This window comes from Salarias fasciatus, chromosome 16, assembly GCF_902148845.1.
Source record: "Salarias fasciatus chromosome 16, fSalaFa1.1, whole genome shotgun sequence".
NCBI classification, from domain to species: Eukaryota; Metazoa; Chordata; class Actinopteri; order Blenniiformes; family Blenniidae; genus Salarias; species Salarias fasciatus.
Window position 1 is genome coordinate 32,228,132 of NC_043760.1, and position 27,968 is coordinate 32,256,099.

The 27,968-nt window shown below is 46.3% G+C and overlaps 2 protein-coding genes across 2 annotated transcripts in view; both read right to left on the reverse strand.

Annotated features, from left to right (window-relative positions):
* Window positions 1-60: 60 nt before the first annotated feature.
* On the reverse strand, window positions 61-26,884 carry cerkl (CERK like autophagy regulator). The gene is made up of 14 exons (XM_030111421.1): window positions 26,718-26,884; window positions 24,349-24,458; window positions 19,477-19,707; window positions 13,376-13,507; window positions 12,462-12,525; window positions 8,360-8,490; window positions 8,211-8,285; window positions 5,690-5,867; window positions 2,524-2,589; window positions 2,307-2,344; window positions 2,126-2,234; window positions 1,940-2,036; window positions 259-455; window positions 61-155 (listed from the first exon to the last, which is right to left on the reverse strand). Exons 1-14 carry the CDS (start codon window positions 26,882-26,884, stop codon window positions 77-79), a joined length of 1,674 nt encoding a protein of 557 aa, XP_029967281.1. The 3' UTR covers window positions 61-76.
* The window catches only part of neurod1 (neuronal differentiation 1), a 27,966-nt gene continuing 7,621 nt past the window's right edge, over window positions 7,624-27,968 (reverse strand). The window contains exon 5 of the mRNA XM_030111423.1: window positions 7,624-7,654. The gene's annotated coding sequence lies outside the window, so the exon portion shown is untranslated. The remainder of the gene's footprint in view (window positions 7,655-27,968) is intronic.

Sequence of the window (27,968 nt, forward strand, 5' to 3'; positions counted from 1 at the left end):
CTGGGACCACCTGGATGCGGCTGGATGCGGCTGGATGGGGTTGCCATGGTGACGGGTACAGCGCCATCTGCTGTGTTCAGATGCAACTGCAGGAGACGGTGGACTCGGCCTCGTCCACGTCCTCTCCGTACAGCGTGATGAGTCTGGGATGGACCCTGGACACACACACACACACACACACACACACACACAGCCCTTGAGCAACACTCACTGACAGCACCCAGGCGAGTGTCAGCTGGCATCAGAGGGACGTTTCACCTGACGAGCACTTCGTTGGCGATCTCCACCAGCTCTCCGTCGATGTTCCAGGGGAAGGAGGCTCCCTCCGACTGGATGATGGGTGTGGTTTTGGAGTCGCCCTCCTCCTCGCTCTCCTCCTCTGACCAGCAGACCTGCGAGCACGGCCGGATCCTCACCGCCGAGACCTCGTGCACATCCACGAAGGAGAAGCTGAACTGCAGACGGACAGGAAAATACACACTGGTAATTGTGTGTGTGTGTGTGTGTGTGTGTGTGTGTGTGTGTGTGTGTGTGTGTGTGCCCTGTGTTGGTTTACATGTATTTGAGGCTTCAGGGGAAAGACTACCAGCAGCTTCAGGTTAGGGTTGACACTTAGTTCTGATGGGTGAAGTTAAAGTTTGGGTTACATTTTTCATTATGGTAGTCAAGATGCTGGACTGGGAAACATCACTTCACAGAGAATATCAAACAAGTGTGTGTGTGTGTGTGTGTGTGTGTGTGTGAGTGTGCTTCTGTAACCCTCCCACAGGGGGCAGCAGAGACCAGCAGACACACAGACTGTCCCTGTGTCTCGTTTGCTTCTTTCCTCAGTAAAAACTCCTCCACATCAATCATCCTTCAGTTTTTGGAAACCTATTTTAAAGATTAAAGATGCTTTTGCTCTTTTAAGCCAAATGTTGTAATGCTATTCAGACACAGGGCCAAAATCAAATAATAAATCAACAAACTTTGTAACAATTTATTTCAACTATATCATCAGTATTTAGTCCTCCTTCATTAAATGTGTGAAGTTGTATGTTTCACTTTCACATGTTTCTTATATATTTGCACCTATCATATAAAAATGGTGTGTCTGAAAACAACATTAGCCCTCAATATCCAGTACTGTATTTTATTTCCCTACATTTTTACATGAATTACTTGAGGATTTGTTTGGAGTCTTCTTGTTTCTTTTTTAAAATATAATAAAAACACCACAGAATACACTAGAACAGGGTGACTCTATATACTTGTAATTTAAGTTGTGTTTTCCCTCTGATCAGTTTCGATCAGCTGCAGAGTCTCTGGACGACCGCGGACACGTTTCTGTCTATGACTGTAGATTCCGGCGTGTATCCGCCGGCCCTGTGGAGGAATCAGAGCATCACAGGTCGTCATGGCGACACGGTGGCCTGAACGCGTTTGAGACGTTGGGATGAAGACCTGCAGGATGTAGGTCAGTCCTGTTTGGACGGTAAACGCCTCACTCCCAGTATATTTAGTAAATGGGTTAGTGTGCGGTCTCTCAGGCCAAACCAGGCCACTGTGAACCGGGCTAATCTCCTCACTGACTTGTTTTCCTCTGCTTCCTCTGCGAGAAGTGGAGCTTCAGGATGGAGAGGTCAGGAGGGTGACAGCGGAATGAATTTATCCTGATCCAGTGAGGATCGTTCCGCTTTGGATCAGGATTTATCAGGTTTCTGTCCTCAGTGGAAAACGTCGCGGCAGGTTGAAATAAAGGTCACTCTGTATAGGGACCAGTTGGTTTGTCCTCTGGTGAAAATGAACCGGCAACCCAAACGTCTGTTTATCTATTGAATGATTCACTCTGTTTCAGGAAGCTGTGGTACTCAATTATTGGACTTAGCTTTAACTTAGAAAAAAATCAGATTGAGCTGAAGAGTCGTCCTGCAGGTAAAGATTTGACCTCTGCTCTCACCTGTCCACTGGAGCTGCCGTATCGCTTCAGGTGCTTGATGAACTCTGACCTGGAGGTGTTTCCCACCGCGATCAGCGCCGCGCTGCCGTTGGCCAAACTGCCACAGACAGGAGGAGAGGACGGTCTTTAACGTGACGGGTTCAGGCTCGGGCTCAGCAGAGGAGCTGCCGGTGGGGCTCTGGGTACCTGGTGTTGGGGGCCAGGCCTCGAGGGGCGTGTGGGCTCAGACAGGGGATGGACATGACGCTGATGCTCAGATACAGGCCCTGACTGCTGCTCCAGGATCCTTCTCCAGCTGCATGGAGGACAGACGAAATGAGCTACAGATGAATTCAAATGTGTGAAGAGACACCAGAACCAGACCGACCTGTGTCTGGGTGCTGCTCCTCATCCTGGTCCTGGACCCTGAGAGACACAAGAGACTATCCTGTTTAAAAGGTTCTTCTATTGAGACACACAAGAATTCAGAAAAAGTACTTCAAACAATGTTAAATGGATTAAATAAGAAGAGATTCTTGTGTTGGTTTCTATAAATATCACAGAGCACAAATCAGGAGAACAACCCGTCTCTGTGTTTGTCTCACCGACATCCGAACAGATCTCTGCTGGGTTTCTTCACAGGTAAAAATGACAGCTGACACTCTTCTGGTCTGTGGGAAACAAAGTTTGAAGTTTAAATTCACTAAAATTTACTGAAATGATCGACTCCTAAGATGTCAAATCCTTTAAAACTGAAGTCCCTCATTGATCTGAGGATCACATTATCCATCCATCCATCCATCCATTTTCTACCGCTTATCCTGGACCGGGTCGCGGGGGCAGCAGTCTCAGCAGTGATGCCCAAACTTCCCTGTCTCCAGACTCTTCCTCCAGCTCCTCTGGGAGGATCCCAATACGTTCCTAGGCCAGCCGAGAGACATAGTCTCTCCAGCGTGTCCTGGGTCTTCCCCGGGGTCTCCTCCCAGTGGGACATGCCCGGAACACCTCCCCAGGGAGGCGTCCAGGAGGCATCCTAAACAGATGCCCAAGACACCTCAGCTGGCCCCTCTCGATGTGGAGGAGAAGCAGCTCTACTCCGAGCTCCTCCCTGGTGACGGAGCTCCTCACCCTATCTCTAAGGGAGCGCCCAGCCACCCTATGGAGGAAGCTCATTTCAGCCACTTGTATCCGAGATCTTGTCCTTTCGGTCATGACCCAAAGTTCATGACCATAGATGAGGGTGGGAACGTAGATTGACCGGTAAATCGAGAGCTTTGCCTTTCGGCTCAGCTCCTTCTTCACCACAACGGAGACCCCAAGATACTTAAACTCCTCCACTTGGGCCAGAGTCTCTCCACCGACTTGGAGGGGGCAAGCCACCTTCCTCCGGTCGAGGACCATGGCCTCGGATTTGGAGGTGCTGATCCTCATCCCTATTGCTTCACACTTGGCTGCGAACCGCCCCAGTGCATGCTGTAGGTCCGGGTTCGATGAAGCCAACAGGACAACATCATCTGCAAAAAGCAGAGATGAAATCCTGTGGTCCCCAAACCAGACCCCCTCTGGCCCCTGGCTGCACCTAGAAATTCTGTCCATAAAAATGATGAACAGAACCGGTATCAAAGGGCAGTCCTGCCGGAGTCCAACATGCACCGGGAACAGGTCCGACTTACTGCCGGCAATGCGGACCAGACTCCTACTCCGGTCATACAAAGACCGGACGGCCCTGAACAAGGGGCCACGGACTCCGTATTCCCGGAGCACCCCCCACAAGACACCACGAGGGACGCGGGCAAACGCCTTCTCCAAGTCCACAAAACACACGTGAACTGGTTGGGCGAACTCCCACAAACGCTCGAGCACCCTATGGAGGGTCTAGAGCTGGTCCAGTGTTCCACGACCAGGACGAAAACCGCATTGTTCCTCCTGAATCCGAGGTTCGGCTATCGGTCGAATCCTCCTCTCCAGTACCCTGGAATAGACTTTCCCAGGGAGGCTGAGGAGTGTAATCCCCCTATAGTTGTAGCACATCCTCCGGTCCCCCTTTTTAAACAGGGGGACCACCACCCCAGTCTGCCAATCCAGAGGACGCCACGTGATGTTGCAGAGACGTGTCAACCAAGACAGTCCCTGCACATCCAGAGACTTAAGATACTCAAGGCGAATCTTGTCCACCCCCGGTGCCTTGCCACCGAGGAGCTTACCAACCACCTCGGTGACTTCAGCTTGGGTGATGGACGAGTCCACCTCTGAGACCTCAGCCTCTGCTTCCTCCACGGAAGACGTGGAGACGGGATTGAGGAGGTCCTCAAAGTCTTCCTTCCACCGTCCAACAATATCCCCAGTTGAGGTCAGCAGCTCCTCTTCCACTGTAAACAGTGTTGGTGGAGACCTGCTTTCCCCTCCTGAGGCGCCGGACGGTTTGCCAGACTTTCTTTGAGGACGACCGATAGTCCTCCTCCATGGCCTCCCCGAACTCCTCCCAGACCCGAGTTTTTGCCTCCACAAGCACTCGGACTGCAGTTCTCTTGGCCTGCCGGTACCCGTCAGCTGCTTCGGGAGTCCCATGAGCCAACAAGACTCGATAGGACTCCTTCTTCAGCTGGACAGCAGCCCTTACTTCCTGTCTCCACCACCGGGTTAGGGGGTTGCTGCCACGACAGGCACTGGAGGCCTTATGACTACAGCTCCGGGCCGCTGCTTCGACGCATGGAGGTGGAGAACATGGTCCACTGGGACTCAATGTCCCCAGCCTCCCTCGGGACATGAGAGAAGCTCTCCCGGAGGTGGGAGTTGAAAACCCTGCTGACAGAGGGTTCCACCAGATGTTCCCAACAGACCCTCACAACACGTTTGGGTCTGCCAAGTCTGTCCGGTTTCCTCTTCCGCCAGCGAATCCAACTCACCACCAGCTGGTGATCGGTCGACAGCTCTGCCCCTCTCTTCACCCGAGTGTCCAAAACATGCGGCCGGAGGTCAGATGACACGACAACAAAGTCGATCATTAACCTCCGACCTAGGGTGTCCTGGTGCCAAGTGTACTTATGGACCCCCCTGTGCTCGAACATGGTGTTTGTTATGGACAAACTGTGACTAGCGCATAAGTCCAATAACAAAACACCACTCAGGTTCAGATCGGGGAGGCCGTGCGATCCAATCACCCCCTTCCAGGTCTCACTGTCACTGCCCACGTGGGCATTGAAGCCCCCCAGTAGAACAATGGAGTCCCCAGTCGGAGCACTGTCCAGCACCCCTCCCAGGGACTCCAAGAAGGCCGGGTACTCTGCACTGCTGTTCGGCCCATAAGCCGAGACAACAGTGAGGTACCTGTCCCTGACCCGAAGGCACAGGGATGCGACCCTCTTGTTCACTGGGGTGAACTCCAACACATGGCGGCTGAGCTTTGGGGCAATAAGCAAATCCACACCAGCCCGCCGCCTCTCACCGCGGGCAACTCCAGAGAAGTGGAGAGTCCAGCCCTTCTCCAGAGGTTGGGTTCCAGAGCCCAGGCTGTGTGGAGGTGAGCCCGACTATATCTAGCCGGTACCTCTCAACCTCCCTCACAAGCTCGGGCTCCTTCCCCGCCAACGAAGTGACATTCCATGTCCCTAGAGCTAGTCTCTGTGTCTGAGGATCGGGTCGCCGGGCACCCTGCCGTCGGCTGCCACCCAATCCACACTGCACCCGACCCCTATGGTTCCTTTGGTGGGTGGTGAGCCCAAAAGATCACATTATGTTGATATATATTTATACGAGGCATGTGTCGGTCACCTCAGTCTGGCCAGTGTCTTCACCAGAGCGTACTCTCGTCGCCGTGACGACGACATCCACCTCTTCTTCTCGGCCCGGGCCAGGCTCCGCCCGCCGAAGCCGAACATGGCGGAGAAGCCAAAGCGCACGAGCTGGCCGAGCGAGGAGAAGCTGCACATGTCCACCTGCTGCAGGTGACCTGCAGACAGAGCAGAGGGAGCGAGGGCGTCACGCCTCCCCAAAACTCCGAAAGGCAGACAGAAACCCGACAGGCTGGAGGAACGTGGCTCAAACACAGTCATGTTCATGAGGAGCAAAACTCACAACATGAGCAACAAAACTGATTGAAGACCACGTGTTTGAGTGAGCTTCCTTTCTTACTTTGTTCATCTGATGTCAAGACTGAAGGAACTACACATATTTGGAGAGCTTTGAGTTGTTGTATTTATTACAAGTGTGCACACTTTTACACAACATGTAGTAGATTCGTGAGTCTACTGTATTAATTAAAATATATATAAACATTGATTGGCTTTCCCATTGAGGTAACATTCTTTGTTAAACCCAACAGCAGTGTGTGACGTAATGTGAGCTGTAAATTATTAAAACATTGCTTGAAACTTGTTTATGTGTTCCGCTTCCTTTAAAAACTGCGTCAAGACTGTTCACGTTACATTTTCCAACTGTCTGTGAACGCCACACAAAGTAAACACTGAATTAAAAAGAATAACCTGATTTCACCGTCAGTAAGATGCTCGATCAGCTTTCAGACAGATGAACACACACTGTCACACACTCAGTGCGCCATCTGGTCGCATACCTGCTGTAACCTACTGAAACCTGTCTGCGTGTGAGTGTGTGTGTGTGTGTGAGTGTGTGTGTGCCTGTCTGTCTCTCTGGGCTGAATCTGATTTCCTCACCATATGGCCTGTTGTCAGCGTGTTTGTGTGTCTGTGTGTGTTGTTGCAGGATTAAAGCTGAGGCGGTCAGTGTGTCACTGAGATCAAACCTGCAGCGCAGATCGAACCGATATTCATCTACACCACAAACAAGACGCCACACACACCAGAGAGCTTCAGTCAAACGTTCAGGAAATACGATCATTTCTGTAATGAGGAATAAATGCATTGTGTCTGACATGAACAAATCATTTAAATTAATAAAAAAACAGTAAAACATTAAGCTTAAACATGGGAATAGATTAGATGGGAAAGGATTAGATAGGATTGACTGATACTGTGGAGTTTTATATTATACAATAAAATCTATAAACTCAAACATTCAAAATTTGAAGGATTACATCAAGAAATTCATCCAAAAATTATCTGGAATATTAACTTTTTAACTGCTTAAATAACGTAGCATCCTGAATGCTACGTCAACAATGTCTGATGTTCAGCAGCTCCTAAGGTGTTTTATAATAATTCCCAGGGTTTCATTATATGAAGGACCTGAGGACCTGATCCTCACCTGACCTATGGCCTTTCAGCGCCACTTTGACCTTGAATCGGTCGTCATGGCAGCAGTAGGGGCGCCTCAGGCCCCATCGGCGGTGAGGGGAGCTCAGTGAGGTGGGATCAGCACACTGAGGGTATGCTCGCCTGGGAGGGGCCGCAGACTCACCTGCTGTCCGTGGGAACGGCGTCCCGCCTGCGAATTTTAACTGTTTGCTATTGTTCATTAGTCAGCCTCATTAGCTCGGCCCCCCATCTGCGCCATGCGCACACACACACACACACACACACACACACACACACACACACACCCACACACTGAGAAGTGTTAATGAAGCACAGTCTCACCACAGCCTGTCATTCAAACACAGCTGCCCGTCCTGCAGCCAGCTGATTGGTCAGCCGGTCTACCTGACAGGAGGTGGCAGAGGTGAAGGGGGCGGGGCCACAGCGAGTGGAGGGAACCTGTGATTTGGAGTGAAACTGATCCTGCTGTTAGACATCTGTCTCTCTCTCCAGCCTGTCTGTCTGTCTGCAGATTTGTTTGTTCTCAAGCGCCATCTGACTCAAACAACATCAGGACAAAGCTGCGGGAGAACCGGAGCTCCTGATTGGCTGCCGCTCAGCTTCAAGAGTAAACAGAGCAGGACCAGGAAGACCTGGCTGGAGCTCAGGTAGCAGAGCGGATCCTTCTCCATCACATCCATCACACGTCAGCGATTCGTTGAAGAACTACAAACAGATGCTTGCAAGTGCAGATGCAGAAGTCATCAGATGCTGCATAATCGAAGCACAATATTCCCTTTGTGATTGAAACAAGTGATGGATAAAAACGAAATTTACAAAGCAGAAGACTGCAGAAGCCATATATTTATAGAAGAAGAGAGGCCAGGACGTGAGCTGAAGCTGATCTAGATCTAGAACAGATAGAGCCTGAGCTGAGAAGGGTAATTCAGTTATGTATTTGCAGGTATACCTCGTCAGGGAAGATTCATTTATATTTCCAGTTTATGAAATGTAAAATGCTAAAGAGTGTAAAACTGTCAATGTGTGAATGTAATGATGGATCTAGAAGGAGTGGATCTTACCTAGAACTATGTGCAGGGCTGCAGTGACTGGATCCCTGACTCCATGAACGGAACAGGAGACCACATCTGTGGATCCTGTGGGAACGGACCAACGCTGCTGAACGTGGACGACGTGGATCGACCCCTTCGCGCCGTGGACGCTCTCTTACCGGCGGGGATGATGCCCAGCGGCACCGAGGACCTCACCGGGGTTTCTGGAGAGTCGGCGTCCAGCTGAGCTCTGAGGACCAGAGCGTGACACACCTCGGCCACCGAGCCGTCGCCGCCGACACACACCACCCTGACACACAGGCAGAGACAGAGGCGGGTGAACGATCTCAAGCTTTCAGGGAAAAACCTCAGAAGGTGAAGACATCAAGTTAAGATGATGGACACAAGATCCTCTCTAAACTCATTGACATGATGCTGCGGGCTCTTTTTTTCTTCAGATTTTAAACAGGTGGGGGAAAGGTTGTTGGGTTTTTGTTTTTTTTTTCTTTCTGGGCTGTTTGTAATATTCAGGACAAGTGATGAGGTTCAAACTCAGAGTGTGTGTTTGCAGTCAATGGGAGGAAAACAAACTCCACCACCTTGCTCTCCTCCTCCTGTGTACGGATTACCTGGAGCTCTGGTCGCCACGGTGACAGCCAGCCTAATTGGCAAATGTAGGTTTCAACCAAATCCTCCCAACACACACGCCTGCACACACATGCACACACACACAAACACACACACGCGCGCACGCTCAGCAGCTAGCTTAGCAACGCTGAGCTAATCTTCTCTAAGCACATTAAGCTTTATGAGGGCTGAGCACAAAAGCTGCTTACACACACACACACACACACACACACACACACACACACACACACACACACACACACACAAAGCGATGACAGTTTGATCAGTGTTTTTGTCTTGTAGCCGGATCTGGCACTGACTTTTTACAGAAAGTTTTCTGTTTTATTGTAGATTTAGAAGTTTAGCTTCCTTCACTCGCCACTGGGTGTTTCTCCTTGAGCGTGTGCGTGTGTGTGTGTGTGTGTGTGTGTGTGTGAGACATCAGTCTGGGTCAGTGTGTTTTAGTGTCAACACGGGACAGTAAACTGCTGTTTGATTAAGTTGCTTCGTTTAGTCAGGTACAAAATGATATCACAAAAAAACCTTCTAAATTACAGTGTCCACACTAGATATTTAATTTCATCATCATTTTATGAGTCAAATGTTTTTTGTTTTACCTTTTAACTAGACGCTGGTTTGACCTTTTCAATTACCGGTACTGTCCAGTCCAAAATGAGCTTTACTCATCCAAATGTAACCGCTTGAAAGTTATTTTTTTTACAAGCAGTTGTTTTCACGTTTAGTTTCACATTAATAATAAGGCAACAGATGAACGTTTTATGCTGGTTTGGGTCAAGGAAAACCAAACCTTGAGGAGGGAGGAGGTCCATCAGTACTTATTAGGCCTACTCAAGAAGAAAAAGGTTAAAAAAAAAAAAAGTTTTGCAACACTTCAGTAAATGAAAACACCGTAAAAGCCAAATGCCGCCTCTTCCAGGCCGGACAGCGTCTCTCGCCTGCTTGGCTGGCGTCTCCGGTCTCCAGTCCACACAGCCTGCAGCCTTCAATAGGGAGGAGGTGATCACATATTAAGTACGTATTTACATCACTTCAGAAACTTAACCTAATAGACTCCGTGCTCGACGTCGCTCCTCTCCTCATCCTCAACCGGTTCACCTCAAGGCTGTGTTCTGTCTTCACTTCTTTACATTCTGTACACTAATGACTGTCGTAGTCGTCACACAAACAGATTCATTATAAAGTACGCGGACGACTCTGTTATAGTCAGCCTGCTCCATGATGAGGAGGTCAGCCACGGCCAGGTACTTGACGATTTTGTATCCTGGTGCGATGATTTCTTTTTACAGATCAACGTTACTAAAACTAATGAAGTCTGTATTGACTTCAGACGAGCGACTCAGGTTCCTCATCACAGTGTCGTTCACAATCAGGGAGTTGAACTGGTGAGCAGTTACAAATATCTGGGCACGATAATAGATAACTCGCTCAAATTTGATGACAACTGTGACATGCTCTGTAAAAAGGGTCAGCAGCGCCTATTTTGTCTGAGGAAGCTCGCCAAATTCCAGGTAGACAGGAGCCTGATGAAAATGTTTTACTGTGCTTTCATCGAGTCCGTTATTTCCTTCTGTATCCTGTGTTGGTACGGTAACCTTACTGTCAAGGACAAAAACTCCTTAGGGAAAATTGTGTGCGTTGCCTGCAAAGCAGCCGGGGTGAAGTTCAGCAGCCTAGAGGAAATTTATAACATTGAACTGCTTAAAGGTGCTGTAGGCAGGATTCCGCATCTCCGCCATCTTGCTTAGGGTTACCTAAGCAAGATGGCGATTTGACCCATCTAAGATGGCGATTTGCAACCCAGCACAGCCAATCCTGTCCTGTTTTCTCTGACATCACGCCCTTACGCAAGTTAAGCCCCTCCCACAAGAACGTGCGACAAACGCCCCTCGACCAATCACGGTTAGAGCCTCAGGGGCTCTTCTGATTGGTCAAAGATACCTGGAGCTGTCGAGATTCCTTTTCAGCTCAGAACAGAGACAGATGGAAACGCTGTGCCCTCGTGGTAGTGCAGTTATGCTACACTCCTAAAGGATTATCAATGGATACTCTAACATTTAATCCAAAGAAAACAGAAAAATTAGCATTGACTAGCAAAATCCTGCCTACAGCACCTTTAAGAAAGCCAAGAACATTTGCAGAGATGAAACCCATCCTCTGCATCAGGAGTATCAGCTCCTCCCCTCTGGCCTCTGCTTCACTGTCCCTCTAGCTACTAAAAACAGATATAAGTTTTCCTTTGTGCCTCTCTCCATCCGCGCTTTAAACGCCGAGAAGAAGAGGAAGTAATAGTATGCCTACCAGTTGCCACGCAACTACTGTATATTTGCTGACAGTAGTTTGTCTTTTCTTATTTACCATCTGGAATGTTTCACACAGCTTGGTTTCATGGGTCCACCTTGCTGATCTGCTTTTTATTTGTACTGGAGCTGATTATGCACCGAGGTTTGTTATGCTTTTATGTTGTCTTATATATTTATGTTATGTATGAATGTGAACCTACTGCACACTGAATCACCCTCCAAGGGACAAATGAATAAACTGAAATCTCACTGACTTTAGGAGCATTAAGGACAAACCAGAGGAGACATTTCCAGAGGAGAGGTGATTTTCCAAATACTGGTTTTCATGCTTCTCCCTGGAAAGGCAGTGAGGAGAGCGACGGAGAGCTGCGTGCAGCAGCATGGAGTGGAATGTTAAGATGAAGTTTCTGAAGTTGTCTTATTGCAAACTTAGTGGTGGAGTATGGAGCAGAGGAGATGTTTCCACTTTATTCTCTACACTGAATTTCCACTTTAATTTCCACTATGAAAATCCACTTGTTTTTTACCCCATGAGAAAAAAAAAGTAAATTGTGACTTTGATTGTCTTTAATCTCGACGTTGAATTTCAACTTTTTTCTCAATAGAAAAAAACCTCAAGATTGTAGTTTGACTTTTTTTCCCGGAAATGCAGGATGAAACGGTTTTGTTTCCACCTATATATTTTTTTCTTGAGTGACCCCTAATACTCTTCCGGAGGACAAACATCCCAACCTAATAACCAAGGTGAACCGAGAATCATGGGAGACTGATGATGTCATTCAAAATGGCTGCCTGCATGAATCTGGGAAGAATCACTGTTAATGTCAGCTGTTTTCAGTTTTAGCTGGAATTTGAACACTACCCATCCAGATGCAGTATTTTGAGAGGACTTTTTCCTCATTAAAACGTGTGGAGGAGTGTGAATTTCGGAGCGCTGATAAATATGACGACCTACTTCTCTGGTTCCTTCCATTCACCAATCATCCATCTTCTACCCTCTTAATCCTGTCCAGGGCCACAGGGTGCTGAAGCTAATCCCTCTCTACTTTGGGCACAGGTCTGCAGTCCATCACGGGGTAACGAGGAGAGACAGACAACCACACACACCTCGGCCACCAATTAACCTGACATGCATGTGGAATGAAAGCTGAAGATGAGGAAGAAGAAAAGTGCCTCCTTTGCCCATTTTAGAGTGAAGAAGATTTTTAACTAAACACATAATTTTTTTGTTCAGTAATGCTAAAGATTTGCAGGAAGCTGAAATCTCTTGAGAAATGGCTGCTGTGAGGCAAAAAACTGAGACGTGTTTAGTGAAACAGTGATGAAAACTGACCCATCATACTCTTCCAGTTTGCATTCCTTCATCACTGAGAGAGCGTGACCCTTCCTCTCTGTTACTGGAGAGACAGACAGGTGAAGAGGGAGAGACAGAGACAGGGACGGGGGCAGGGAGAGAAGTTAGCAGATGGAGAGACATTGAGATGGACATAGATAAAGTGTTCATGCATGTGTGTGGTCAGATGTACACGAGTGTGTGTTTGATGGCTGCCAGAAAAAAAGTGGGACAACGGATATCACACCATCTGCTGAGAGGAGGAGAGGAGAGGAGAGGAGAGGAGGAGAAGCCAGGAAAAAAATAGGCGAGGGGAGGAAGGGAAAAAGAGGAGAGGGGAAGAGGAAGGAAAATGGAGAGGACAGTGGAGCAAAGAGGAAAGATGGAGAACCACGGAAGAAAAAAGAGAAGAAAGGGTAAAACAAGATGAGACAGACGGGAGAAAAGAAGAGATGATGTGAAATGAAGAAGGAGAGAAGCAGAGGGGGAAAAGGTGAACACAAGGGAAGGAAACGGAAGAGAGGAGAGAAGAGGAGGAGAGGAGGAGAGGAGGAGAGGAGGAGAGGAGGTTGTTCCCCTCTGTCACACCAGATGGGCGAAGCTCCACCCCCTGTATCAGGTTACCTAGCGACCAGAAACTGCCATTAACTCTGACCTTTGGACCTCCTCCCACGAACACACACACACACACACACACACACACACACACACACACACACACACACACACACACACACACACACACAGATTTTATAGCCTCCCTCTCTGATGTCAATAAAGATCTCGGCGTTAAAAGCTTCTGACGCAGTAGTTTTATCAGGACAGAAACAAATACACAGAAAATAAATAGTTTAATGATTGCGCTGTTCTGTATTTGTGGTCGGTAAATAGTGAAAAAAGTTGAGCGGACGGACCGGTGATGTCCGTGCGGACGTCGGCCATCTTGAAGAGCGGCGCCACGTGCTCCCGGTAGATGTGCACGGCCTCCTTCTTATGGCTGCTGGGGTTGATGAGCACCTTCACGTACCTGGGACGAGTCTTGAAGTCTGCACACACACACACACACACACACACACACACACACACACACACACACACACACAGAAATAGAAACATTCTAGAATAAGAATAATAGAAGAGAATAGAAGAGTTGACATCAATCGATCCATATTTATTCCTCCTCCACTTCTGATATAAAAAAATAAAGGGCTTAAAGGATTAACTGAAACACTAATCAGCTCATTGATTAATAATGAAAACAATCATTATTGCAGCTCTACAGATGAGACTCTCTCCCAAATAAGTCGTTGACCTTTACTGATCTGATCACATTACACTTTGTTATCGCTGCTCAACACACTCCGAACGTCCGTCACGTGGCTGAGCTCAGATCAGACACCTGTACACTCTTTCAACATCTGCAGGAGGCCTGTTTGATTTTTGAAGAAACATATTCACAACATTGTTTACATCTCCAATTGGCTCACTGTGCGTGCAAGTGTGTGTGAGTGTGTGCGCGCTTCGTATCGACTCCCGGCTCTGTGCACACACACGAGGACCCCTGTACAGCTCATCATTAGGCAGATTTAGAGACCGCATTATGATTCCCCACAGGCCAGCTCAGATCAATACACACACACCAGCTCCATTATCCAGCTCATTACTATAATCTGCTCCCAAAAGGCCGTGACCTCGCCCCGTTAATGACCCCACACACACACACTCACACACACACACACAGCGCACCTCCTGCCACCGCTCCACCCCACGGCTCTGACCAGATTTCTCCGGGAGCTCCTGCGAGGAGCCACCCGACACCCCCAGCACTCTGTTCTCTGCTGGACCCCGCCATTACCGGCCCGCCCTGCTGGTGCCCCCCCAAACACACCGGGTCGGACCAGCGCGGCGGCACCTGGTGACGGCAAGCCAGAGTCGGAGCTGAAGCTCTGCTGAGCTCCATGAGGAGGAGAGAAGGAGCTGTGGAGATCACGGGTCAGAGGATGAATTACCCGGGTCATGGCCTGTACAATTTAAATAGAGACACACACTGAGGAACTGAAGTGGAACTACACACACTTAGCTATGTTTTCTGTACTGAGAGCTTGATCTGAGAACAGAATTTGAAAAAAGATACTGCAGCAGTCCAGCTGTTTTCCAGTGTGAAGTGTGTGTTATCTTTGTGCTCACTCTGCTGCTCGAATAATCAGGAGAATGTAAGAAGGAACATTTATTGATAAATATTGTAGTGAAACAGTCAAGATGTGAACTTCTCTCAGTCACACTGAATGGCAACATAATTTTGTTTCCTTAAATTAATAATTACAATACATGGGAAACTCTACTTTTCATTTTGAAATCACCCTGTTTGTACTTTTACAAGTAAATGCATTGCAAATGCATGAATAATGAATGAATAAATGCACTGTGTACCGTGTAGGAGGAACGAGGATTTGTTTAATGGCTCTGTTTACAGTACATGCCATTCTAATCACTTTGCAGATAAACATGAATGTTTCTTAATTAGCTGATGGCGTTCTGTTAGAGTTCAGGTTGAACGTGCAAACCCACAGCTCATTTCTTCAAGAACGCCACTAAAACTTTATCAAGTTCAAACATATCTTCATAAAAAAAAATTCATGATAGTTTTTGAACATGTTTTGATTTTCCTCTCATTTCAATTTGTGTTTAAAACTTTCCACCTGGTGCTTCCTGTAGATTTAATGACAGCAAATGCAACACATTCAGGTTTTAATTTCACACACAGGTACAGCCTGAACTATTGGCTTTTATTCCCAGTTTTAAAAGAGCGTGTACTCTTCCCTGTTTACTGCAGCGCCTCCCTCAGTTCTGTGTGATGTTCTCCGTCTGTCTCAGAGGAGATGAGGTCATTCCATTTGTTGATAGGTTGTTTTTTTTTTTTCTTTTGAAAAGCAAAGCAGACGGACGTCGATGTGAAGCGGTCAGGTATCCATCAGATCATCTCCGGGCCTCGGCCGGCGCTGGGTTGCTATGGAGCTGCTGAAGTGTTGCCATGGTAAACAATCCCGGTGTTGTGAAGGAGGAGTGTTGAGTTTCTCACAGAGGTTTAAGACGGAGCTGCTGAGTGTTGATGACGAGAAGAGAGCTCATGAATACAGTCTGAGGATGTCACCATTAAATTAAACATGTTAAATGTTTGTTTTCTATCAGATCCTCAGCTTAATGGTTCACTTTGAACTTAGATCCATTCATGAGTGTCGTGCATGTTAGTACACAGAATCATCTGCAGGTAGTAAAAGTAGATGAAGGTAGTCCACTTTTAGAAAGACAGATTAACGACCAGCTCAGGGGGGCACCGGGTTGCCTCCTTACTCTCTACAACTTGATGAACTCTGACAAATGTAGGCTCATAATGACAAGACGGTGTGTGACTCAGACAGCTTTATGAACTCGGTTCTGTTCTGTCTGAGCTGTGTTGAAGCGGTCCCTCTTCAATTAACTGAGCGCATGTGCTGCTGAACTGTACAGTTTGCTTCCTGACAAACTAATCAGGTCTCGATCCTGAATATGCAGCGTGGAGACGGAGGCAGGCGGATCTGTCTCATCCTGTCACTATGGACACACTCGCCGACTTTACACACACATCAGTTAATATGTAACACAGAGACGGACCAGCGCATTCAGGGCCATAAAGCCATCACAGACCTGAAGCTCCCTCTCGGTTTACATCCAGACGGAGTCTTTCTGTGGAGTTTGCATGTTCTCACCGTATGGTGGGCTGGTCCATGCTGTCCTCCCAGTTCACCTGGTTCCACACCATCACATGCCAAACCTGAGGCACGTGGGGATAAATATGGCTCCACGGGCCATTCTGAGGTGTAAGAATCACAAAGCAGACTGTGGCTGGAGTTACTTCATAGAAGTAACTTCTGTTTCCTATTTAGTTACTGATGATTGTAGTGTTTTGATGAGATTAGCGGGCATAGCAAAAATCTATGGCCTTAGCGGAGAGACGACAGAGTAATGCAGCAGGAAAACTCACCTTACTGCCTGTCAAGTAGCATTAGAGCCGTTCTATGAGGGTGACTTTTTTAAAACATGCCTGCTGAGAGCTGTGAAATGCAACATCTGGAACACACGACTTTTGGATATTTCACTCTATATTGAATTGTGTTTGCATAGTTGTTGAGCTGCTATGTTCTGGTCCACTTAAGGTCAATTTGGGCTGCGTGTGGCATCGAGAGTAAAATGTGTTCGACACAATTTTATCATGAATTTTATTGTCATTAAGAAAATAATCATTTTGTTTAATATTGAGGTAGACAAGGTTAAATTTAGCGACAGGGTTACTTGTGGAATTGTTGAGCTGGAAGGCGTTGTGTCGAGGTGTTCCTAATATTCTGGCCATCTCATTACCATACATTGTGACTTGCTGAGGAAGCGGTTGCGACGGCCCCTCGTGGCTGAGGCCAGCCCGGTTCAATCAAGCGTCAGCCCGTCAGTCTGTGTTTCTTTTGAACAACTGCAGTCCGTCTGTCCCGCCGTCTGACGGCGTGTATGGGAAAAGACTCTATACAGCGTCAGCGCTCCCCTTTTGTCACCCCGACTGCCATTCACTTTCCGCACGGCACTCTGCAGCTGCTTCGCTCAGCAAAAGGCACAGAATAACTCCGAGCAATCAGGAAGTGTCTGCGTCTCTGCTTCGCCATTGTGCGTCTGAATGTTCGGACCTGGGGGTTAAGAGGCGGCGGTGGCGGCGGCGGCCGTGGCGGGACGGCCTGCACCTCGACGCCGCGGTTCACACAACAATGAGCTTTTCACACTGACCTCTGGCTGGAAAATAGGCTTAATGTCCCCACAGCGGCAGGGCGACCGACTGTTTACCTTTCATACTCACACACACACACACACACACACACACACACACACACACACACACACACACACACACACAGGCTTCTTCACCGCGGTGGTGTCACAAAAGCCGTCGCAGTTTGACGTGCGGTGTGACCACTCGAGCTGACACACGACCTGCGAACCATTCACGCACGTGGGTGTGAAGCCAAAGACAATCGCTTGAAGAAGTTGTGACTTTGCTGCAGGGCCTCATGGGTAATCGGGTTTGATGGACAGACAGACGGACGGACGGACAGGTGACCAGCGATAACATGTCAGACCAATGCCATGGTGTCGGAGCGACGGTGGAGTGCGGGTGACCTCTGACCTGCTCGTTCACGGGGGGCTTGTAACGTCTCTGTTGGAGTCGGTGAGCTGGCTGAGCAGACAGGAGCTGTGATGTAAAGTGTGTTTGTGGGCTAAATCCATACATACATGTCTATTGTGAGTTAACTGTCAGGCAGGCCCCGCCCCGTCACACTGCACCTGGAAAACCAGCGTCTGAGGGCGTCAGGCCGCAGCAGCACGCAGAACTTTATTAAACAGGTCCTGACAGGACGGAGTTTCTGCTGTCTGGATTTTTCTCACGTTGATCTACACTGTAGATATTTGTGGTGAAATCAGGCTGAAAACAGAATCTGCAAAGCTTTTGGATGTACTGTAAGCTCCTCGCTCTGTTCCTACTAACCCTGCAGACAGGGGACGTAATTAGCAATGCTTGTGTCCGCATAAAAAATTAATTCCAATCTAATCCATCCATCCATCTACAACCAGGACCAAGCCGCAGGGACAGCAGTCTGAGTCTATTTCTTTCTTTCTTTCTTTTTTAATAAAATGTCTCTTCAGCTTTTAATCACTTGGGACTGAAACAGGATTATCATTTTTTACATTCAGTGGCTGTTTGTTGCTATTGAAAACAATGGAATGGGGCAATCTGAGTCAAACTAAAGAAATATATTTATCAAAACCAAGACAATAATCTGAGCGGTACTGACAGGATAAAAGCTGTCGAGCTCCGTAAAGCTGGCATGTTATCCCTGTGTGTGTCCCTGTGAGTTTCTATGAGGTTCTTTCAATCCACAGATGCTAATCAAAGCCATAATTTATTGTTCAGTCAATGTATTTATTTATTTTACGGACAACTAACAAATTCCTTTGAATGCAATTTTTTTCTCATTTGGTAAAGCTGAAAAAACTATCTGGATTCTGACCTGAAGGAGATTCATAGTCAGCTGAGCTCTAACACTAAAGAGTAAAGACTGGTACCAAAAATAACACTTTAAGCTCTGCAGGTAAACTGTGTAAAACGCAGCACGTTTCCTTCCTGAGGTAAAAAGGAAGCGGGCCCAGATGCTCGCGCTCACGTAGACAATGTCTCCGCTAATCTGTCTTGCAGACAACATGATTCAACTGCTGACAGGACGTTATTGAGTAATTCTGAATGAGAGTGTGTGTGTGAGTGTGTGTGTGTTCCTGTGGATTAGCAGATTAGCCCTCCGGTCTGACGTAGCTGTGACTCACCTCATTAAACTAAGCGATGAACAGGAGATGGAGGTGGCAGCGTTTCGCCACCTAGCTAACCCGTCGCCATGTAAATTAAAGGCATCTGTTGAAGCACAGTGCACAAAGACAAAATGTGTGTGTGTCCTTAATCCCACTTCCTGTGTATGGCTGCTGTGCTCATTGATGAAGTTCAGGAATTTATTCATCTTAAACTTGACAAAATCAATTTTCCATCCATCTCAAAAGTTGCTATCGAGCATCTGCATGTAATTCGGGTTTACTGTTGATCCAATGATGGAATCCGTGTATTTGTCATGTTTTACAGCATAAAAACACGAGCTCAATAAACCATGCACATCATCCATTCATCCAATCCTCCAGTTGATCACCAGCTAATGAGAGTGTTACTCAGCAGTGTGGTTGTATAATCATCTTATAGAGTGATGCTCACAGAGGCAACTGACTCATGTTTCCAGTGTTTCATCTCTTATGTAACTGACATCTTACGACCATCCTGGACCGTTCTGCTTGTATGAGCTGAGTTTGGAACAACGCAACCTTATACTGAATGAAGCAGGTCGGGCGGATGGACGATGTGCCCAGTTTTCAGAGACATGCAGGGTAACCTGAGCGTTACCTGTAAGCACCTCCTTCAGTTTGTTGTACCAGGCGTGTGTGTGTTCCGCTGAGGCGTTGTGGAGGTGCAGCGTGTCCTCCTCGAGCCGCCTCCCCCTCCTCCTGCAGTGGAAGAGAGCCACGCCGAGCACGGGCCCCCCCGACTGCTGGCCCGCCGCCCGCCGCCGCTTCACCTTCACCGCGTAGACGTCCCGGAGCAGCAGCAGGCCGGGCTGCGCCGCACAGACCTCACCTGCAGACGGACCGTCAGAAAAACACCTCAATAGAACACTGAGTTTAATAAAGACGGTGCAGCACGTCACACACAAATGAGTTTTTGCAGCAAACATCATAGAATATGCTCATGTCCCGCACTTCACTGCTGGTTACATAATATAATGTACACCGTCCATCACTAATCCACCGATGAGCAGAACAGATTGTCACAACTGTCAATCGATCAGCACGCTCACAAAGGGAAACTGCAATCCGATTGGCCCACGTTTGATTAATCACTCAATCCTCTGTGGGCAATATAAGCACAGCTCAGACAGTACACTTGGTTATATAACGCACACACACACACACACACACACACACACACACACACGCACATGCAGTTATTGTATCATGTTAGTAATTGAGCTTATACTTAGCAGAGTGAGTCTGTTTAGAGGTTACCCTGCTGGCTGGTTGAGGTATTTCAAATGAAATAAATCTATGAAAACACAGTCCAGTTTGGTCTTCAAGTGGCTCATTCATTCATTCATTCATTTGCTACAACTATACATTGAACTTTGGTATTAACACACTTCAGTCACACATTCATTAAACTTGAGTATTTGACTTAAAAAGTGGATATTAATCTGAAGCACAAATTCATTTCAAAGTCAGATGCATGATGGTGCAGCAGGTGGGAGAACATCTGCACACGAATAGATAAACTCCACTTTAATCATGGTTGAACGGTGACTGGTCCATCCAGATTCGGGTGTTTTTCATGTGCTGTGACAGACGGCGTGCTGCACCGTGTGGAGCTCTGAGTGTAATCTCAAACAGAACTCGCATCATCGACAAACAAATGTGTGACCCGATTAATGTGTAAGTGGTATCAGCTATATGTACCAGGGAGCATGTTCAATCCAAAACAATAGCTACAGGATCGCGAGCCATTCTAAGCCTGTTAACAGAACCTCTGAAAAAAGCATCCCCAGAAGATGTTATGATTCATTTTGGTTGTTTGATGCTGACATGCCTGCAACATGCATCCAATGATTTTTCACATCAAAAAAACGAGGTATGAACCTGCTGCTCTGCCAACAATTACAGCTGTCAGTGATCAATATTAACACCAGTAAAAACAAGCGGGTCTCGAGCCGGTACCTGCAACAGTGCAGTGTACCGAGTAAACAGCTCTAGCGAGGAGATATAATAGCTGATTAATCCCCTCCTCTCTATAAAATACCCTCCTGCTGTTATCAAACGCCAAATAACCCCAAACACCCCCCCGTTTCCTCGACCAGGCCAGCGTCCATATGTCGAGGTCACAGTGTGTGTGTGTTTCAATGTCGTTGCCTTATTCCAGCCTAGATTTGTTTATTTCATGGTGAACAAGCTGCAGCTACAGAAAAGGTCACCTCTGCTAAGGGTCAAGATTTCGCAGTATAAAATACTGCAAGTCAAAAAATGCGTCAAAATACGAGCAAACTGCCCTCTGTTGTTTTACTGATTAGATATTTCATCAAATTTTGAGAAAATAATCTTGAGATTTATTACGTTCAATTGCATAAACAGCTGCTGGAACCAAGGTTATTGAAATAATAATTTTCACTGTGCCATTAAAGCAGCTAATCAATGAGAAACCCCGGGTATCTACAAAGCAAACCTTTTTCAGTAAATTTGCAAGGAGCAGTGAACTGCACCATAATATTCATACGACAGTGATACGTGTCTCTAATGTCCAGCTCTCACTGAAAACAGAACATGATTGTTATACGTCAGCTCACACCACAGCCAGCATTGTGTTTTCTATGAACTGTTAGATTGTGTATGTGGACTAACACTGTGATCCTGTTTACACTTCAGTTTGGTCTGAATCCGACTCTCTCCATCCAACTCTCAGCTGTACAAATTTACCTCAGCGTATTTTCGGCACATTTGTGCTCATATTTCCACGTGGCAGAGCACTATTAAAATGCAATCCCTGATACTAAATATTTCCGGTTGAAAATAGCTTATATGAGATTATTCTATACACTGAATTTACAAAAAAGTCCATCACTCGCTTGTTTCTATCTCTGTAAACTTTGTCCTTGATGCATTGATATAAAAAGAGGTCTACAAAAGAGGAAGGGAGAAAAAAAGGCAGATTTTCCGTCCACCTCACTAGAAATGACTGTGATCTGAGCTGACAGAGCCTACAGAGTTACACACAAATGTGGGTGCGCACACGCACACACACACACACACAAACAGGTTTGTTCCAGATGGAGATGAGTGTCCCATCATGCCCTCACGTCCTGCTGTGCCAACACACACACAACATAGGGCGAATATAGTGTGTGTTTGTTCTATGAGTGTTTTTAAAATTTTAGCTAATTTGTGTGGACTTTAATCACTGAACCCTAGAAATGACGAGTATGCAGAGACAGTTCGTTTACAGGTGATTGCTTGTTGTTGTTGCACTCTTTTACAATTTGGAAGAACAAAGAAGCGTTAATTTGTACCAGTTTTCTGTAAAAAAAAAAAAAAACCTGGAGAATATTATGCACATAAAGCACACACTGTGCTCCAGTAAAAGTTGTTATTTGTCTTTGTGTATCGGCCCACAGGCTCAGCGTCAGTCCAGTCTCATGGCGACCGGGCCATGTGGTCGCTGTGGGGTGTTGTGGATCATATCTTGCTCACACAGTCGTGTTTCTGCCACCTCAGAAGACGCAGCGCTGTCATGAACGTCCTCTGAACCCACCCTCACTGTGGCTGTAACCTTAAAGGACGTCTCTACCGTGCAGTAGAAAACTTCACGTTAGACTGACCAGAGGGAAACTCCGACGGCGTAAACTGATCACTAATCGGTCTTGAAATCACCACGTATGTTACGGCCTGTACATTAAAAATACTCAAGATGCAACATGGGAATTGTTCAATCTGAGCTGATGTCTTCAGAAAGTCTGAACAGGTTTTAGGAAAATGTAGTGAACAGCGAGGGATGGAAGACTTCCAAAGGGAGGTTCACATTTCAGCAATCTATTAGAACGCAATCAGATTACCTCAAGACTTATGGGTGGATTTTATGGCTTCTTCTGGATATCAACATGTTGACCTCTTTCAAAACACCTCTTCATTTGTTCTCAGCTTTAATTTTAGTACAAAAACTAGTCTGACTTGTGATACGAGCAATGTGAAATTCTTCAATACTGCTATAAGACACACATCCTGTGTGACGGCTCAGGTTTCGCCTCGCTGGTTAGAGAGATGTGAAATGAATTCATGTGAAGAAATAAACATAAACAACAGCAGCTGATTTGTTCATATAGAAATATCCAATCAACACACTTGCAGCATGCTGACAGGCTGATTGTGTGTGTGTGTGTGTGTGTGTGTGTGTGTGTGTGTGTGTGTGTGTGTGTGTGTGTGTGTGTGTGTGTGTGTGTGTGTGTGTTAATCTCCTCACACTGAGAGACTCTAATAACCCCCCATGGGCCAAACCAACTGCTCTCTAGTACTGCCAACACACACACACACACACACACACACACACACACACACACACACACACACACACACACACTGCTGGCTTAATGACATTATCTTGGATGAAATACAGCAAAACAGATTGGCTCAAGCTACACACACATTCATTGAATTTACACCTTCATCCTGCTCCACTAACCAGTTCTGTCTGAATGGATTTCAACCAAAAATCTCACACACGACGGGACGCTCACAAAATTATAGCACAATACAACCAGAGTGAGACCAAAATATTATCACAACATAGGTAAAGCAGAGCTGGTTGGCTTTTAAAAGACCCAGCACACTTCAAACCGGAGGATCAATGGGATTTAGAATAGAAACAGAAATGGTGCTGCATCACTTTCTTTTTTTAACAAGCGAGTGAAACATCTGAGATTCAGCAAGAGAGATGGTGGAGGTCTGAGCTGCTTCCCGTCACTGTTCTGAGTTTAAGGGAAGAGAAAGGAAAAAAGGAAAAAAGTGCTTCATGATGAGGGACTGAAAAAGGGACAGGCTTCATCTTCAAACACAATGAAAGCTACATTTTGGGCTAAAATCTCTTTGTTACAGGCAAAGATGAAAGAGACCTGATGAACGTGTGGACAGAGCTCCAACCACATGGACACAAATCTCGTCCCTTACTGAGTTGAGCTGAGTCCTTCTCTTGCTCAGGCGTCATTTTCCAAAACTTAAAGTGAACATGACAAAGAATATCCGATAAACTCCCACTGCCTTGCTTTCATTTGACAAAAGAAGCTAAATGCATTAACAATAATCAGACACTGAACTTTGCCCTCTTTTACTTTCTGCATTGCATCTGCATACATCCCATAAAAGCAAAACAAACAACAAATAAAATCCTCTAAAATACTATAATCATGAACACAGGTCACATCAATGCAACGCAGCAGCATCATAACCAGTTGAATCCCTCATCTAACCAGTGAGATGGAAAAACACTGAAGTAAAAAGGAAAAAACCCTCATGAATCTGAGATAAGAAATCCTAAGACGACCTGACAGAGGGACTCACATGAATAGCTTTAGAGGTCACCACGTTCACCTACATTCAGTTCCTGCACTGTTCCTCTTGCTACTGTTGTTCTGACAGTCGGCCAAACACCTGATCGCCGTGACAACTCGCCGTCATGGTAAGTTACCTGTGGGGTCCTCCGGGACGATGGGGGTCCAAGTCAGCCTTGTTCGAGTGAGCAGGACGTCATGACTCTTCTTGCCCAGTTTGAAGATCCCTCGCAGAACAACACGCTCGCTGGAACACATCGAGACACACAGCATGGCTGATGATGATGATGATGATGATGATGATGATGATGATGAGGGAGCGATGTGTCCGGACAGGATCCACTGTGTGTGTTACCAGTGTGTTTTTCTTATCATCTTAATGACGGGGTAATACCGCATTCATTTGGTACGGTACAAACACATGTTGCACAGGAAGTTGGAGGCTTGAATTATTTTCGACCCTGAACACATCAAAGGTCATGATCCTCACATGACCTGCAGCACAGAGGAGGCATTTCCTCCATCTCCTACATCAAGATCAAGTCTTCACTCACTTCTTAATATAACCACTTAATATGAAGAGCGCTGTTTGACTTCATCGGCCTGTTTTTTCAGTCTCAGCTGTTTTGATCACCATCAGCGTGAAACTACCACCATACTGTAACTCCTCCTGTGGAGCTGGTCAACCGGACCTACTTTTGACCCACTTCACTTTCAGGGATCACTGCATTGCTCCATTTTTATGGACACAGTTTGTCATAAACTACAAATACTTGTACTTTCATGTAGAAAGCAAACTGTATAAAATTATGTTCATTGACATTTCAAAGACAAGACGAAGAACAGCAGACATCTAAACTCCCTACATAAGACAGCCTCACTTTTTCTTTTCAATATTAGGATGAATATGGTTTTATTAGCATTCTGATTCTGATTACTGAATAATTATCAGTACTGTGTGACTTAGAAGAGCAATGATTAGTGTTCTTGCCTCAGAGTGAGAATATTCCTAGTAAGAGTCTGGTTGGCATTCTGCGTGCAGTCTGCATGTTCTTCCTGTGCATGCTCGGGTTTTCGATCGCTTCTGAAGTGTTCCTCCCACACAGTCCAAACACAAGCATCTGTGGCCAACTGGACTCTCAGCCACCCGGAGGTGTGGGAGTGGATGGTAGTCCAGGGCGTGCCCTTGCTCTGCCGGTGAGGACTGTCTTCAGACGCCTCCTATAGGCTGAACATCTGCAGAACCAGGTGCGCTGTTTCTTCATGTAGCACGGCCCAGTTTACTATGAGGGTCCGCCATAATCGTGTAAGTGGTCTCTCTCGACCATGTGGCGTCTTCTTCCCAGAAGCAATTAGAAACATGAGCTCCCGCTGGACCCCTCACACTGGAGTGTGTGTAGGTGTCTGCATTTGACCACTGGGAAGTGTCTGCCACAGCACTGGTTACTGTTCAGCAGGCAGCAGGGCTGCTGTTGTGCTATTTTGTACCTGCCTGAGTGTTCCCTATTATGATACTGCAAGTGGCTCACTGTGTTTGGTTTACTGCTCTGCGGTAGGCAGGACAGGAGTTGTCTTGCGTTGGCTGCACTCTGAACCTCCCTGGAGGTCACTGTCTGCTCTTGGTGCCTCAGAAAGGCTGATGAGATTTCAGGGGAGCCTCACCACTCTGGACAGCGACCTATTCAGCCAGCAGAGGGCTATAAAATGCAGGACTGACAGACTCTGAGCCCATTTCTACTGACGGGCCATTAGGATGTCAAACACTCCAAACAAAGGTCAACAGGTCAATCAGACATTATGGACAGCCATGTATCGCTGAGGCTATGAGGTTTATCAGACTTCACCAGTACGATTTCCTACATATCCACTGTATATACAGTACATATTCAAAGTAGTTTTATAGTTCATGGGTTGTTTTATAGAAGTTCTGATCAATATTGTCATATATTTATCGTATTTTTATAATATATTGTGTTATGTTAGGCTGCTTTTTTTGAGTAACCTGCTTCAATTTTATTGTTCACAACTTGGATGACGACAGGAATGTTTCTTCTGTTCTTTTTCTATATTGATACTGATATATTCTCTGCTGAGCTTAATGATTGTGTATCCATTACAGTGAAAATGAAATGAAAAGGACCATTCAGGCCAGTGGGCACTCCGGAACAGAACGGGAGAACAGCATGTGGTTTGAATGACAAAAGGAGTCAGAGTTAGGATTTCACAATATTTATATCTCAGTTAAACTTTGTTAAGTTTTATTCTCACTGCATAGCAAGCTGTCTAACTTCCAGTCAATTCACAAACTCGACGTGCTGATTGTCGTTTTCTCCAGAGCACTGTTTGTGGAGTTTCCACTGGATCCAAGAAGTGATTTCAGTGGTTAAGCTACACGGTCATTTCTTTGACGTTTCTGCTCGGACTTCAGAGTTTTGCAGTTGGACTCAATATAAAGTTCGTTCAGAGGAGAGTGTGGACTCAGATGACCCTGAGAGAAACCTCTCACCTCTGCTCCTGCAGCTCCTCCTCTTCCTCCACCTGCTGCTCTTCATCCTTCTCCGTCTCCTTCTTCTTCTTCTCCTTCTTCTTCTTCCCGCTCCGCTTCTCGTGTTTCTTTTTCCCCTCCGCGCCGTCCCCCGGGTCCTCCCGCAGCTCCTCCTCGGGCTCCGACATGCTAACTCACTTTAGCGGCGACAAACAAACTCTCAATAAACAAACGCGGAGGTTTATTGACTGGTTTCCTCACAAATAAACATGCCGTAAGCTGATCACGGTGTATTTCCGGTTTGTCGTCGCTATGGAGACGGGCTCTGCCACACTCCAGGCTCGTGCACGCGGCAGATCCTGTGCTCCAGGGCTGTGCGCGCTCCCGTGTCTGTCCACGCGGGAGCGCGTCCTGATCAGGATTTCATTTCTGCGTCACTAATCACTTTCTGGTCGATTAATAGACTCTAGTTTCTGGTTATTTACGATTCTCTTATCAAATAAACTAGTGCGTTTACTTAAAAATGTACTTTAAATGACCTGGACTTGATTTTATTTATTTATTTATTTATTTATTTATTTATTTATTTATTTATTTATTTATTTATTTATTTATTTACTTATTTATTATTCGTTTGTTTGTTTTGGTTTGGAATTTTTCCAGTGATTCGGTGGCAGTGGTGTTTCTTTGAGTTGTTTGTAAACACAAATATAAATTATTATAAAATATGTATGATTTTCAAAAAGCTTTAATCTATGGTTAATTAATTCAAGTTTTCATTTCTAATTTGTGCAATATTTGAGTAGAAGAATTACAACTTCAATCTTGTAATGAAAAATTCTCCTAACTCGTGAAATCTGTTTAAGGTCTTAATTTATTTTGTGCTTATGACTGCTTCAAATAAAAAACACATTCTTGATGTACTGATATATAACTGAATCCGTTCCTAAACAGCTGTATTTTGTGTGTGGTGGTGCAGTGGTGAGCACTCTTGGGTCAAGATGAGAAGTCTATGATTTGATTTACCATCGAGCATGGAGCCCTTTGTGTGTGGAGTTTGCATGTTCTCTGTTTGTCTACTGATGTACTTTGATTTCTCCCAAACTCAGCTGGGATTGATGCAAACACCCAGTGACCCCAGGTTGGATGACGTGCAATGGAACCAATGGAAATAGAAAATATGTAGCTCAGGTTCAATAAATCTTCCAGTTTAATAAAGGATGTAATAGTTTGTAAGTCTTTGAGATTTTGTTAAGAAACATTTTTCTGAAA